Source organism: Anguilla rostrata, chromosome 4, assembly GCF_018555375.3.
Source record: "Anguilla rostrata isolate EN2019 chromosome 4, ASM1855537v3, whole genome shotgun sequence".
In the NCBI taxonomy this organism is placed as follows: Eukaryota; Metazoa; Chordata; class Actinopteri; order Anguilliformes; family Anguillidae; genus Anguilla; species Anguilla rostrata.
The window spans coordinates 1,048,519-1,065,000 of NC_057936.1; the positions used below are offsets into that span (position 1 = coordinate 1,048,519).

Below are 16,482 nucleotides of genomic sequence, written 5' to 3' on the forward strand. Positions count from 1 at the left end.
AGAGCGTCTTCACAGGAAGACCGTTTATTATGCAGCTTTAACACTACTCTGTGAGAGATGGGGAGCATCACATTGGAGAGGAAGAGCTAAACTCTGCTAAACTCTCCCTTTGACTCGTTGAGCACAGAAACAGTAAAAACACCACCCTTCCTTCCCCAGCCAAACGGAGCTACATCCTTACGCTAACCAGATACTCAGCTCTTCCTTCCGCCCTTTCTTCTCCTCACCTACCTGAAGAAGGATCTGGTTGGTCACAGGGGTAACCAGGGTTACATTTCAGTACAGAGCAACCGTTGCCACAGTCTTGCACTGGGCCACGCCCCTAATTTAGTCGTCATCCAATTGGAATGCTTTGGCTGTAAGAGTAGAGGAACAACCTGTGGCTGCCATGGCTGCAATGGCACTGTGGTTATTAGGCAAATCACAGCGGCCCTTCCAGTGCCAGACCCTTCCCTGTGATCGCCATGGGGAGCTGTTTGAAATGAAGCAATGAATATGAGGTTAAAGTGCAGACTGTCAGCTTTAACTTGAGGGTATTTACATGTAACATAGGGTGAACCATGTAGGAATTGCAACCTTTTTTATACACTGCCCCCCCCCCCCATTTTTGGGGACCAAAAGTAATTGGACAATAAGGTACCCAGCTGTGTGTTGTTGTATCATAAGTTCATGAACAAAAAAATTGTTTCTAGAAATGTGCATATATATAAATTTCTGACTGATTAAGACCAGTGCTATAATTAATCCCTATTATTTAAAAGGCCCGATGAAGTGATTAACGATTTTGATCACACTGTACTCTGACAACGGAGGAGTTTCAGAAATGAAACCAATTAGCTTTTTTGTCTTGTCCTAATTGAGATTTTCCTCACTTTTTTATTTTTGCAGCACCGTTTTTTTTATCTTTGTCTTATGGTGACAAACATGCTGAAGACTGCAAATTAACAAGCTCTGACAGAACCTTTCTGCAAACCTCAACCCCTTAAGCCGTATAAAAGATCCGTCTCTTATGAAACACAGACACACTAACTTCCAAGAAAATATTTCTCTGCTGTCATGAAAATCCAACTCCATGACTGGAAGCACAACATGCTTACAGTTGGACAGCTACGTTTTTGTTGATAGTTATGCGATGTCATGTCTATATTACTCAGGAAAAAGCAGCAAACCTTCGCTAATTTAATGTCAAGTGGAAGGAAGCAGCCAGTGCTGCTGTTATCTTTAGTGACATCTCTATTATCCTACGATGCGTAAAGATGGCGGACGCTGACAGCCCGTCTGATTCCTCCGGATGCTTTCCTGTTTTCCCCACCGCTCTACCAGGGACAGAATAAAGAATACATACATGTCTTTTTCATAAAAAATAAATAATAGATAATCTGCGTGAGGGAACCCTGCTGTGAGCTCCTGTGTGCAGCACGCCAGCACCGTCATCACACTAAACGCACCGCGATCTTTCAGACACCGCCAAACACACCGCGCATCTTTCAGACACCGCCAAACACACCGCGCATCTTTCAGACACCGCCACACACACCGCCACACACACCGCCACACACACTGCCAAACACACCGCCACACACACCGCCACACACACCGCCACACACACCGCCACACACACCGCCAAACACACCGCCACACACACCGCCACACACACCGCCACACACTCCCAACTGAAACCAGCTCCAATCTGACCAGGCGAGTCGGGGCGTGAGCCGCCCAGCAGTCCAGATGCTGAACGTGTAAATCAGACGCAGTTTCGACACGAGAGTCTGAACGTTATCCATCCGCGAGGCGATGCCCGGGATGAGACAAACCCACCGGATTAAGGGGAGGCTCCCCTTTGAGAGAGTAATGAGGAAGATAACTCCGACAGAGACGGTGTGGGCTTCAGGTGTGTTTAAGAGCTGGGGGCTGAGGGTGCAGGTTAGATGGGTGTTGGGGTGGGGGGGTGGGGGGGTGAGGGGGTGGGGGGGCAGGGTTGGGTGGATGGGGGGTGGGGGGTCATGGGAGGGTGGCTGCCCGCCCCCGTCACGGCGCACACCAGCACAGGAAGCTCTCCTCCAAATTTAATTACTTTCATAAAACTGCCACTCTGAGTCTCACACTCAGGGAAGTCAGGATTGAAATGAGTGAAGAGCTTCAAGCACAGAAGCCTGGATGGCACATCCCTCCAACCTCAACTGGGGGGGGGGGGTTTACCTGCTGGGGGGGGGAGGGGGGGTTACTGGCTGGGGGGGTTTACCTGCAGGAGCAGTTTTACCTACTGGAGGGAATTTACCTGATCCTTGTCTCCTTGAGGATTGGTCTGAGATGTGACAGCAGTGCATGCTGGGTGAAGAGCAGCAGCAATGCGTAATGAGCAGCTTTCATGCTACACGCTTATCCTCAGTGCCTCCCAGCCTTAGTCTTCAGGACCGCAGTGGAAATAAGTCATGTGACTTTTTCACAGCATCCTGGTAGATTAAGTACCACATGCATTTCTGTGTATCGCATTTTAATTTATCAAATAACCTCAATCGATGAACTCAGCCAGGCTGTAGCACATCGCAAGCAGCTCGGGGGAGTTCAGAACACAGTGGATCACTCTGAGCAGGCCGGCGTCCAGCACACGCAGAAGGAGTGGGCTAAACTGGGGATGCTAATGCGTTTGCTCTCAGGAAAAAACCAGATTAACTGCAGACACTCTGGAGCATGCTTTTATTTGACTCTTCTTTGGCTGTAATGTTCAAATGTGAAGACAATGTGTCAGAGACTTTTAGCCTGAATGTGTCTTTTGGTTGTTTTTTTTAAATGAAATATTTTGATTTACAAAAATAACAAAAATATTCTAAGTGCGGACTTTATTTTATTAAATCTTTAAAAGCGAATTTATGCCCCCAGTATACGTGGAAGCTCTTCACATTTCTCAAATGACTGATAAAATATAATGGTCATGCTGTCTGACCGAATGTGCTCTGCCACTGGCTTACCACAGTATCAGAGCCCTACTGAGCACAGAACCACCTGAACACAGAACCGCCTGAGCACAGCCCTCCTGAACACAGAACCACCTCAGCAGAGCCCTCCTGAACACAGAACCGTCTGAGCAGAGCCCTCCTGAACACAGAACCGCCTGAGCAGAGCCCTCCTGAACACAGAACCGCCTGAGCAGAGCGATAGATCTGCTGCAGAGGCGCGTTCATCGTCGCGCCAGCGCGTAATAAATCCTTAATAAATCCTTAATAAATCCAGGCCGCGTCGGGTCAGAGTGCACTGACGATCACAGGCTGCCGAGTCGATCTGTCCATTTTAATTTCAGCTCTCTTTAAGCATGATAACCCCCTCCCCTCAGACCGCGGCAGAAGCGGAGCAGGCTGTGAGTGTTCTCCTGCTTATTAGACGGCATTGTAACACACTGTTATTAATATTGATTCCTGCTCACGGAATATCAATGGCACTCCTCCCCCATCGACTGCAGGCAGGTCCTCACGCTGCAGGCCCTAACGCAGGGCTGCAGGGCTGAGCTAGCACCCTAACGGCCTCATGGTCCAGTGGAGCCCTGCATTACAACAGCACTACTGAGGACACATACATACATACACACTTTCTCTCTCTCACACACACACACACACACAGACAAATATACATGCACGCACAGCTATATGGCCGATACACAGACACACAAGCACGCATATCAATGGCTAACGTGTGAAAACCCAAGCTCATGCACCCACACATATGCACACGCTCACAATACAGCTCTAAAGCTACTATGTCTGATGTCGGATATCTGGAGCGAAATGAGCGCATGAATGCAGATGTTCCATTTTATTACACACACAAGCCTTTTCTTCCTTTCCACCTCACCCACGGCCATTTTTATTAATATAACTGTCACAGCACAATAGCTTCAGTCCGTCTCTGCAATGGCTCAGCTTGTCACCCACTCCCTTCATTATTATATTCCCATGGAGGTTACATATGGAACGTCTACAGCTGTTACATTTCTCAAAACCTGACAGAAAATTCCCATGACAATATTCAGCTCTATTTATTCAGGGTATTTGGCGATGCTGTCATTCATACTGCAGCACGTATGGTTTTCCGAACACGTCCAATGGAAGGAGAAGAAATAAATATTTCCACATTTTCCCATGAATACCGGCGATGCCATTAAGCCTGTTACCAGGAAAGCGCTCTCCTGCTCCGCACAAGCACAACAGCGTCTGAGCTACTGCAGGGCCTCGGGGCCTGTGGGGGGGGGGGGTCATATTACAGTATTATTTGGGGGCTCATATTATAGTCTTATTCAGCCCCAGACACCCCCCGGATCCTCACAAACAGGTCACGGGGATAACAGCAACAAACCACAGAAATGAAACAATCAAAATCGGAAAATTAATAAATGCTTTATCGCATTAAAATTAAATTGGCGATAATAGATAAATAAAGTAATTGTCAGCGTAATGAAATTGCAACTGACAAATAGCCAGGACGATCGCGGCATCGCATGAAATTGAATCAAGCATTAAATGAAATTGTTTCAGTGAATGATTACGCAAAATCTAAATCGCAGTCAGCAAATTCAACCAAGAGACAAAAACGGGGGGCACACTTCCCTCTCATTAGCATGCTAATTTCAATTAATCTGGCTGCCACTCTTCCTTCAGACGGTTCACATTGAGATTCATCCAGTGAGCGCACGTCTGGTGTCAATCACACACGCCTCAACTCTGACGTGTTCCAGCAACGAGAGACTTTAATTCCCCCGGCACTGTCACCTCGTTAATGACTAAACTCCGCTTCATTCAATTAGATTTTCATTTCCAATTTTCAACCGCCGTCACAATTGTGCGAAAGTGAATTTGATATAAAAGGAAGACAACGCTTTTTCTTTTATATGAAATTAGAGATGCAGTGCCAATCGGTTTATCATCAGCGATTCTAAGAATCTTTATAAAAATGCTGACAGGATTCATGCTTTTATGGGAACAGTCCTATCAGAGAAGACCTGCTTCCTCCAGAGACACAGACTCCGGTTGGGCGCCCCCTCATGGTGGTTGGTGGTTATTCCTGATGAGGACGCCCTGGCACCACTGTGTTACACCATAAGAGGGGCGAGCTAAGCAGCACAGCCGACTTCCTTCTCAAGAAACTGCAAATGTGGGGAAATGATGATGTCACTGCAGTACACGCAGTGAATGATGATGTCACTGCAGTACACGCAGTGAATGATGATATCATTGCGATACAGGCAGTGAATGATGATGTCATTGCGATACAGGCAGTGAATGATGATGTCATTGTGACATGCAGTAAATTGGGGTGGGGTGGAGGCTGTGAGGGGTCAGTTGTGGGTTTTTGTTCATTTGTATTTCATCAAGGACGTTTTTCTGCCAAGATCGTGACGCACTCCTCCGCCCTCCTCTTCTGCGCACCTCCCTCCTCCTCCTCGCACACTCCTCTCCCTCGCGCTCCTCTCCTCCTCTAGTCTCTCTAAGCGCCTCTGATCTCCTCTCCCTCTCCTCGCGCACCTCTCCTGTCCTCTCTCCTTCGCACACTCCTGCCTCTCCTCCTCTCTGCAACTCTCCTGCTCTCTCCTCCTCTCTGACACTTCCTCCTCTCGCGTCTCTCCTCTCACGTGCTCCTCTAAGCGCTCCTCTTGACTCTCTCTCTCCTCTCCTCTCCTCTCTCGCGCACTCTCCTCCTCTCCTCCTCTCTGCCACCTCTCCTCCTCCTCTCTGCGCACCTCTCCCTGCTCCTCTCCTCCTCTCTGCACACCTCTCCTCCTCTCCGCGCTCCTCTCCTCCTCTCTGCATTCCCCTCTCCACTCTTCTCCTCTCGCACCCTCTCCTCCTCTACGTGCTCCTCTAAGCGCTCCTCTTTGATCTCCTCTCTCCTCTCCTCCTCTCCTCTCCGCTCTCCTCTCCCTGCTCCTCCCTCTGCACGCTCCTCTCTGATGAATGGCTCTGCGTTCCTGTGCCACGCCTCACCTTGGCTGGTCCCCATTATTTACCCTCATTAGCGTTAGCCTGTATGAGCAGCCCTGCTTGGGCGGGACAGATTTCTGAGCTCAGCTCCACAGCCGTCCCGTCCCAGGACGCTTATTCACCCGATCCACCGCAGTAAACGACTCGTTTAAAAACCCTGGACGTCTCAAAATGCCTGAGACACAGGCGTAATGGTAAATGGTAAATGGACTGCATTTATATAGCGCTTTTATCCAAAGCGCTTTACAATTGATGTCTCGCATTCACCAGAGCAATTAGGGGTTAGGTGTCTTGCTCAGGGACACTTCGACATGCCCAGGGCGGGGGATCGAACCGGCAACCCTCTGACTGCCAGACAAGCGCTCTTACCTCCTGAGCTATGTCGCCCCTTTTAGGCGTCAAGGTATCACAAAAACTGCATTCTGAAATGAAACAAACAAGACTTTTTGGTTTGTTGGGTGCCTAGTACACAGCTCAGAAAACTCCGCTCTGTCAGTGAAACATAATGAAATATCCATAACACGATTGCAAAAATCGTTATGAGTATACAGCCGTACATAAATACACCTCCTCATTACAAAGCAAGAGGAAGTCATAACTGGTATTTATGATTGGATTTCATAATTTGCTCAGTTATTTTCATAATTAGTACATGCAGCATCTGAGGGGCGTCGATCACAGGAGAAGAAATTGGCGCTTGTGACTGTCAGACCGAGTGGAGTGAAAAGCACCACTACCCAGCAGCCACCTCACCTTCTGAGGTCTGAGAGAGGAGGCCTGAGAGAGGAGGCCTGAGAGAGGAGGTCTGTGAGAGGAGGCCTGAGAGAGGAGGTCTGAGAGAGGAGGTCTGAGAGAGGAGGTCTGTGAGAGGAGGTCTGAGAGAGGAGGTCTGAGAGAGGAGGTCTGAGAGAGGAGGTCTGAGAGAGGAGGCTGAGAGAGGAGGCTGAGAGAGAGTCTGAGAGAGGAGGTCTGAGAGAGGAGGCCTGAGAGAGGAGGTCTGAGAGAGGAGGCTGAGAGAGGAGGTCTGTGAGAGGAGGTCTGAGAGAGGAGGTCTGAGAGAGGAGGTCTGAGAGAGGAGGTCTGTGAGAGGAGGTCTGAGAGAGGAGGTCTGAGAGAGGAGGCTGAGAGAGGAGCCAGAGAGAGGAGGTCTGTGAGAGGAGGTCTGAGAGAGGAGGTCTGAGAGAGGAGGCTGAGAGAGGAGGTCTGAGAGAGGAGGCTGAGAGAGGAGGTCTGAGAGAGGAGGCTGAGAGAGGAGGTCTGAGAGAGGAGATCTGAGAGAGGAGGTCTGAGAGAGGAGGTCTGTGAGAGGAGGCTGAGAGAGGAGGTCTTAGAGAGGAGTCTGAGAGGTCTGAGAGAGGAGGTCTGAGAGAGGAGGTCTGAGAGAGGGTCGGAGGGTCTGTGAGAGGAGGTCTGAGAGAGGAGGTCTGAGAGAGGAGGTCTGGAGAGGAGGGGTCTGAGAGAGGAGGTCTGAGAGAGGAGGCTGAGAGAGGAGGTCTGAGAGAGGAGGCTGAGAGAGGAGGTCTGAGAGAGGAGGTCTGAGAGAGGAGGTCTGAGAGAGGAGGCTGAGAGAGGAGGTCTGTGAGAGGAGGTCTGAGAGAGGAGGTCTGAGAGAGGAGGTCTGAGAGAGGAGGTCTGAGAGAGGAGGTCTAGGAACGAAGAGGAGGTCTGAGAGAGGAGGTCTGAAGAGGAGGCTAGAGAGGGTCTGAGAGAGGAGGTCTGAGAGAGGAGGTCTGAGAGAGGAGGTCTGAGAGAGTGAGGTCTGTGAGAGGAGGTCTGAGAGAGGAGGTCTGAGAGGAGCTGAGAGGGAGGTCTGTGAGAGGAGGTCTGAGAGAGGAGGTCTGAGAGAGGAGGCCTGAGAGAGGAGGTCTGAGAGAGGAGGTCTGAGAGAGGAGGCCTGAGAGAGGAGGTCTATTAGAGGAGGCTCAGAGAGGTCTGTGAGAGGAGGTCTGAGAGAGGAGGTCTGAGAGAGGAGGTCTGAGAGAGGAGGTCTGAGAGAGGAGGCCTGAGAGAGGAGGTCTATTAGAGGAGGCTCAGAGAGGTCTGTGAGAGGAGGTCTGAGAGAGGAGGTCTGAGAGAGGAGGTCTGAGAGAGGAGGCCTGAGAGAGGAGGTCTGAGAGAGGAGGTCTGAGAGAGGAGGTCTGAGAGAGGAGGTCTGAGAGAGGAGGTCTGAGAGAGGAGGTCTGAGAGAGGAGGTCTGAGAGAGGAGGTCTGTGAGAGGAGGTCTGAGAGAGGAGGTCTGAGAGAGGAGGCCTGAGAGAGGAGGTCTGAGAGAGGAGGTCTGAGAGAGGAGGTCTGAGAGAGGAGGCAGAGAGAGCTAGCAGGTTCATTAAGGCATGCACATGGACACGCTACACACACCTCTCCTCCCATTACACACACCTCTCCACACATTACACACACCTCTCCTCCCATTACACACACCTCTCCACACATTACACACCCCTCTCCACACATTACACACACCTCTCCTCCCATTACACACACCGCTTTCCTCACCTTGGCCACGCAGCCCAACGCACACAGCACTCGCGTCTGTTCCAGGTGTGGGTGTCCCGTAAATGAGATTCCCTTTTTACACGAGCCCCACTCTCTGACCTTGAGATTATTTATTTAAATTCCCAAAGAATGAAGAAAGAAAGAAGAAAGTATCCGACCATATCAATTACGGAGTGTAATTAGGAGAACGTGTCCAACAGCGATAAGGGATAGCATCGGAGGAGAGCAGAAGGGGGGGGGGGGGGGGGCGCGGGGGGGGAATGTAATTCTTCCAGGGAATTTAGGCTAATCTAATTTAGCCGGAAATCTTTTTTCACCCCTGCACATTTTTTGAAGTGTAAATGAGAACAAAAAAAAAGAGGAAAAAAATCCAAGAAATAAACAAAGTGATGAGCCAAAAAGAAAAAAGAAATCAAACGCAGCTACATAGCAGTACACTCGAGACAGAATAATGGATTCATCATGGATTCAGAACAAGGACAACCAAGGAAATGTAAGCAATCTGCTGATAAAAGAAGATAAAAGCCTGACAATGATCAATTTAACAGCGTTCCAAAGACAAATGAAAGAATAAGATGCTTTCAGATGCATTGTAGCCAGATGAAGTACATTAAAAATCAGATCATTTGCATGAAATTTAGAAAGCGTAACATGGAAAAGCAACCGGAAAGCTGTCCCCACCAAAACTGTACTACAAAAGCCTTTTGCATCAGCCTCTCTCTCTTCTCCTTTTATATCCATTCTTTCAATGATCTGCTTTTATTTTGCATGGAAAGAGGAAGACATTCATGTTTCTTATTTCTGATCTGAATTCATTTTGTTAACTTATAACAGGTGGCACTTCTAGAGTGCTTCACTCTACCTCTATTTTGTCTACCAATCAACAAACCAATCAATCAATAAAGCAATCAATCGGTCAACCAATCAGTTCTGCCGAATGGACACCACTTAACCAATCACAGCTCAAAAAACAGCTCACACAGGCATGCACAGGACTGAGTTTGGGACGCCCTTCTCCACAGTGAGGTGCCTCTTAAAATACTGCCAGCAAGGCAGGGCAGCGATTACCCCCCACACCCCCCCACACCCCCCATATGTCCTCACACAACCCCTCTGAATGGGGATTTAAAGGAGGCTGCATAACATGCAAAGAAAGCAGGATATTGGGCTGCAGGATTTGTGACTGCAGCGTGGGTCGATATCCCGGCGGGGGGGGGGCGGGGGGGCGGGGGGCGGGGGGCATGGGGGGACAGACACGCGGAAATAAAGCTGAAATGGAGACGACGCGGAAATAAAAGAGGAAGAGGCCGGATCAAATGCAACTTTCAGATTTAATCGTTTCATTGCGCTTTCTCTTCAGCCAATTAGGCGACGGGAGACGGGAGATTTCAATTTCCTGTCCGGGCCGCCGCAGTCGGGGGCGGGACGTGGCGAGATTTCCCTCTGAGGAAGCCATTTTCATTTATGAACAATACTCCCCCCATCTAATGCCCTTTAATAGCCCCCACACATCCCGCCCTGTAAGAGTGCAGTCCTGCAGGCACCATTCCAGGGTTTCCTCTGTGAAGCCAACCTGAAGAATATAATTATCTGCGTGTGTATCCGCTCGCTTCCAAAAGCCACAGAATGCAGAACCGGAAGAGAGAGAGAACAGAGACGATTCACCATGAAAAAGCTGGAGACTCCCCCGCTTTCTGCTCCCCTTTACAGTTTAACATGGAGCGAGAACACGAGCACCAGACTCAGGGCTGCTGGCCAAAAACATAAATAAACTGGAGCAAATAAATAATAAATATGAGAGTACCACACAAAGGTCGCTCAGAGAACAGTCAAGAACAGCCTAAAGGTCGCTCAGAGAACAGTCAAGAGCAGCCTAAAGGTCGCTCAGAGAACAGTCAAGAACAGTCTAAAGGTCACTCGGAGAACAGTCAAGAACAGCCTAAAGGTCGCTCGGAGAACAGTCGGGAGCAGCCTAAAGGTCACTCAGAGAACAGTCCAAAGGCCACTTGGAGAACAGTCAAGAACAGTGGTGTGAGCGCAGTGGAAATGAAGCTGTCTTTCTGACGCACATACACGCTCTGTCCATGGTGTGGGGCACACAGGGACAATACCAGCCTGCTTAAGGCTTCTGCCCATTGCATGTAACACCAATACCAGGAGTGGGGGCCCGTTTTTTTTTGGGAAAATCTACTTCTGTTCCCTCTGTTTGCTAACATTGCTTTTTTACATGTGGTCTTATCCACCCACTGAAAAAAGCGATGCTTGATTCTCGAGAGTAAAATCACCACATTATTTGTCCAAAAATTGCTGGGAATGAACTCCCTGTTGATTACACGTAAGTGGAGTGGGAAAGACCAACTACAGCTTCAGAATGCTTCATTTCAGAAGGAAATCTCCACAGAATAAACGGCACAATCTGCTGTTTTGTACCATTTCGTTTCAGCATTTACCTTATCCTCCAGGCTTGTGTCGTATATCGCCAGTTTATCAGTGCAGGCATTTCCCAACGAGCCCATCAGAGTCTGGGCAAGGGGGGGTCTGCATTCGATTCATTTCAATTCAGTCAATTCAGAAATGGATAATAACAAGAAATAATAATAAAATAATAACGAAATATCCTTTTATAAACTAACAGACCTGAAGTGGTATAAGTGAAGTGGAACTGAATGAGTCACTACCTGACTCCATAGCCAGGTCACTACAGCAATGGGACACACCGGCTCATGGCTTTGAAGCAAAATTCACCCAAAAATATGAAAAACCTTAATTTTTACTGTCTGCAGATGAGAATTATGCTTTTAAAAGGTCCTTTGCAGAAATGCACTTTCCATCAAAAAAAAAAAAGAAAAAAACTCACAAAGATAATGAACAGTGGCTAGAACAGCGGTACAGGTAAAGAGTCAGGTAAGGTCGAGAGCTGAAAAAGCAGGCTTTAACACAAGGTCGATAAGAGGACACACAGCCAGAGGCCCTGATGGACTCTGACAGCCCGCCTACCTCACTGTGGCCCTGATCTTCTCCGCACTGATGTCCTGCAGGACCTTTTGGAAGAGGTCGGTGTCCGGGGGCGGGGCTGGCGTCGGGGGGGCGGGTCTGTGGGCGAAGCGGCCAATGAAGAGGCCCAGGACGAAGAGGGCGGCGCCCAGCAGGACGCAGCCGGTGAGCGAGCAGCCGGGCCGGAGCGGGCTCTTCGGGGGGGGGCGGGTGAAGTGGGACACGTAGTCCGGGTCCTCCTGCAGGCGCTCGAACCGGCCGTGGGGGGACGTGGAGGGCTCGATGGGCTCCAGGTCCAGATCCGCCACCCGGGACGAGTTCCCCACGGAGTGCTGCTCCCCGTCCTCCAGCTGGAACCTGCAGCACCAGCACAGACACGGCACAGTCACAGCACAGTCACAGCAGAGCAGTCACAGCAGAGCACAGTCACAGCACAGCCACAGCACAGACACGGCACAGTCACAGCACAGTCACAGCAGAGCACAGTAACAGCGCAGTCACAGCACAGACACGGCACAGTCACAGCAGAGCACAGTCACAGCACAGACACAGCACAGTCACAGCAGAGCACAGTCACAGCACAGACACAGCACAGTCACAGCACAGTCAACCCATAAGGGGCGCTACAATTCTACATCTAAAAGTAAATGCGCAGGTGAATGTACACGTACACACACAGGTAAATGTAAGTGCACAGGTAAAGGTAAAGGTGAACACAGGTAAAGTTAAAGGTGAGCACACAGGTAAATGTAAATGCACAGGTACACACACAGGTAAAGGTGAACACAGGTAAAGGTGAGCACACAGGTAAATGTAAATGCACAGGTAAAGGTTAACACAGGTAAATGTAAATGCACAGGTAAAGGTGAACACAGGTAAATGTAAATGCACAGGTAAAGGTTAACACAGGTAAATGTAAAGGTAAAGGTGAGCACACCGGTAAATGTAAATGCACAGGTAAAGGTTAACACAGGTAAATGTAAATGCACAGGTAAAGGTTAACACAGGTAAATGTAAATGCACAGGTAAAGGTTAACACAGGTAAATGCACAGGTAAAGGTTAACACAGGTAAATGTAAATGCACAGGTAAAGGTGAACACACAGGTAAATGTAAATGCACAGGTAAAGGTTAACACAGGTAAATGTAAAGGTAAAGGTGAGCACACAGGTAAATGTAAATGCACAGGTAAAGGTTAACACAGGTAAATGTAAATGCACGGGTAAAGGTAAAGGTGAGCACACCTGTCCATCCCGGGCTCCTCCAGCTCCTTCTCCATGTCCCACTCCAGCTCCACAGCGGCCTGAAGCTCATCGCTCTCCAGGTCCTGAGAGTGCAGCGCCCCCCGCAGGCCAGCGTGCACCTTCCTGTAGGCCATGTCTCTACCTGAGAGCAAGAACCGCACCCCCATTACTACCCCAAATCCACACACAATACTGCCCCACACACCCACATTACTACCCCACACACCCTCATTACTGCCCCATACATCATCATTACTGCCCCATACATTATCATTACTACCCCACACAGCCCCCCATTACTACCCCATACATTATCATCACTACCCCATACACCCTCATTACTGCCCCACACACCCCCATTACTACCCCACACCCCCTCATTACTGCCCCACACACCCCCATTACTGCCCCATACACCCTCATTACTGCCCCACACACCCCCATTACTACCCCACACCCCCTCATTACTGCCCCACACACCCTCATTATTGCCCCACACACCCTCAATACTGCCCCACATACCCTCATTACTGCCCCACACACCCCCATTACTACCCCACACACCCTCATTACTGCCCCACACACCCTCATTACTACCCCACACACCCTCATTACTGCCCCACACACCCTCATTACTGCCCCACACACCCTCATTACTGCCCCACACACCCCCATTACTGCCCCACACACCCTCAATACTGCCCCACACACCCTTATTACTGTGCCAACCAAACCCTGCATTGCTAATAAACCAGAGAGAGAGAGAGAGAGAGTAGTAGCCACATGAGAGAAGACCTCCTCCAGGGAGAGAACAAGGACACACGGAGGCTGCCTAACTCTCATCATTAATGCGGGGGTCAAACTCATAAATAAGAGCAGAGACGTGTGGTGCCCCATCACATTTCAGCATTCTTTTTAACACACACCCCTATCAACCCCAAACAACCCATTTCTGCAGAACAAAACCCACAAATCGGGGCTGAGAAGTGTATCAAGGCTGTTCTTCTACACAAAGACATTCAAGTGAGGGCTGGCTCTAAGCATGACAACATTTCCAGTGCTGTGAAGAGATCTGCCTTCTGTGCAACTGAACACAACAAAATGAAGATATTTTTTTCTCTAAGAATGGCACGACTACACCACGAAGCCAACCTCTCATTTCCTTCCAAACACTGCATTATGGGTATTGTTGTGCTGTTGCAGATCGTTGGGCGGACTTGTTGTGACAGAACTTTAGAAAGATTTTGAATGGCTGTTCTGTGGCTGTTAAGAAGAAAGACCAGCCCCCAGCTTTTAAACACTGAGCTGTGGAAACAGACAAGAAGAGAAAATGGAGCGTAAACACCAGCAGGCAGTTTCTCCTCGTCAAAAACATTCTGCAAAATGTCCCTCCTGTCTGGCAGTGGTACAGAGAGGAGGTGCAAAGAGGAGGTATGTGTACGACTGCAAGAGCAAAGGAGGTGTGTGTGTGACTGTAAGGGTCTGGTTGTTTAGGGAGTAGAGGAGGTGTGTGTGTGTGTGACTGTAAGGAGGTGTGTGTATGACTGTGAGGTGTGTGTGTGTGTGACTGTAAGGAGGTGTGTGTATGACTGTGAGGAGGTGTGTGTGTGTGTGTGACTGTAAGGAGGTGTGTGTATGACTGTGAGGTGTGTGTGTGTGTGTGTGACTGTAAGGAGGTGTGTGTATGACTGTGAGGTGTGTGTGTGTGTGTGACTGTAAGGAGGTGTGTGTATGACTGTGAGGTGTGTGTGTGTGTGTGACTGTAAGGAGGTGTGTGTATGACTGTGAGGAGGTGTGTGTGTGTGTGTGTGACTGTAAGGAGGTGTGTGTGTGTGTGACTGTAAGGAGGTGTGTGTATGACTGTGAGGAGGTGTGTGTATAACTGTAAGGGTCTGGTTGTTTAGGGAGTAGAGGAGGTGTGTGTGTGTGTGACTGTAAGGAGGTGTGTGTATAACTGTAAGGGTCTGGTTGTTCAGGGAGTAGAGGAGGTGTGTGTGTGTGTGACTGTGAGGTGTGTGTGTGTGTGTGACTGTAAGGAGGTGTGTGTATGACTGTGAGGAGGTGTGTGTATAACTGTAAGGGTCTGGTTGTTCAGGGAGTAGAGGAGGTGTGTGTGTGTGTGACTGTAAGGAGGTGTGTGTGTGTGTGTGACTGTAAGGAGGTGTGTGTATGACTGTGAGGTGTGTGTGTGTGACTGTAAGGAGGTGTGTGTATGACTGTGAGGTGTGTGTGTGTGTGTGACTGTAAGGAGGTGTGTGTATGACTGTAAGGAGGTGTGTGTGTGTGTGACTGTGAGGAGGTGTGTGTATGACTGTGAGGTGTGTGTTTGTGTGTGACTGTAAGGAGGTGTGTGTGTGTGTGACTGTAAGGAGGTGTGTGTATGACTGTGAGGTGTGTGTGTGACTGTAAGGAGGTGTGTGTGTGTGTGTGTGACTGTAAGGAGGTGTGTGTGTGTGTGTGACTAAGGAGGTGTGTGTGTGTGTGTGACTGTAAGAAGGTGTGTGTGTGTGACTGTAAGGAGGTGTGTGTATGACTGTGAGGTGTGTGTGTGTGTGTGACTGTAAGGAGGTGTGTGTATGACTGTGAGGTGTGTGTGTGTGTGTGACTGTAAGGAGGTGTGTGTATGACTGTGAGGTGTGTGTGTGTGTGACTGTAAGGAGGTGTGTGTATGACTGTGAGGTGTGTGTGTGTGTGTGACTGTAAGAGGTGTGTGTATGACTGTAAGGTGGTGTGTGTGTAGTGTGGACTGTAAGGAGGTGTGTGTATGACTGTGAGGTGTGTGTGTGTGTGACTGTAAGGAGGTGTGTGTATGACTGTAAGGTGTGTGTGTGTGTGTGACTGTAAGGAGGTGTGTGTATGACTGTGAGGTGTGTGTGTGTGTGACTGTAAGGTGTGTGTATGACTGTGAGGCCCTCCCCACGCTCCCCCGGTCTCAGTGAGGAGGGGCGCTCTGTCTCTGGTCTCAGGGAGGAGGGGCGCTCTGTCGTGTGGTACTGTCAGGTGGGTGAGGAGGCTGTTCTGGTGGGTGGCTCTGGTCTCAGGAGGGGGGCGCTCTGTCTTGGTTAGGGAGGAGTGGGCGCTGCTGTCTCTGGTCTCAGTAGGAGGGGCGCTCTGTCTCTGGTCTCAGTGAGGAGGGGCGCTCTGTCTCTGGTCTCAGTGAGGAGGGCGCTCTGTCTGCTGGTGCTCAGTGAGAGCGTCTCTCTGGTCTCAGTGAGGAGGGGCGCTCTGTCTTGGTCTCATGTGAGGAGGGGGTCTGCTCTGTTGACTCTGTCTCGGTAGTGAGGAGGGGCGCTCTGTCTCTGGTCTCAGTGAGGAGGGGCGCTCTGTCTCTGGTCTCAGTGAGGAGGGGCGCTCTGTCTCTGGTCTCGTAAGGAGGGTTGTTTGTCAGGGAGGGGCTCTGTCTATGGTCTCAGTGAGGAGGGGTTTGTAGGGCCTAGTCTCTGTCTCAGTGAGGAGGCGTTGCTCTGGTCTGAGTGAGGAGGGCCTCTGTCTCTGGTCTCAGTGAGGAGGGGCGCTCTGTCTCTGGTCTCAGTGAGGAGGGGCGCTCTGTCGGTCTCATGGGTGCTCATTTTGGGTCTCAGGAGGAGGGGCGCTCTGTCTCTGGTCTCAGTGAGGAGGGGCTCTGTCTCTGGTCTCAGTGAGGAGTGGCTCTGTCTTGGTAGGAGGAGGGGCGCTCTGTCTCTGGTCTCAGTGAGGAGGGGCGCTCTGTCTCTGGTCTCAGTGAGGAGGGGCGCTCTGTCTCTGGTCTCAGTGAGGAGGGCGCTCTGTCTCTGGTCT

The 16,482-nt window shown here is 50.0% G+C and overlaps 1 protein-coding gene across 3 annotated transcripts in view; it reads right to left on the reverse strand.

Annotated features, from left to right (window-relative positions):
• Positions 1–16,482, reverse strand: part of LOC135252177 (inactive N-acetylated-alpha-linked acidic dipeptidase-like protein 2) — a 329,826-nt gene that overhangs the window by 174,830 nt on the left and 138,514 nt on the right. For all 3 annotated transcript variants that reach the window (XM_064329975.1, XM_064329977.1, XM_064329974.1), the window contains 2 exons: positions 12,706–12,847; positions 11,466–11,819 (listed from right to left, as the gene is read on the reverse strand). In XM_064329975.1, the coding sequence (XP_064186045.1) occupies positions 11,466–11,819; positions 12,706–12,847 (496 nt within the window). The remainder of the gene's footprint in view (positions 1–11,465; positions 11,820–12,705; positions 12,848–16,482) is intronic.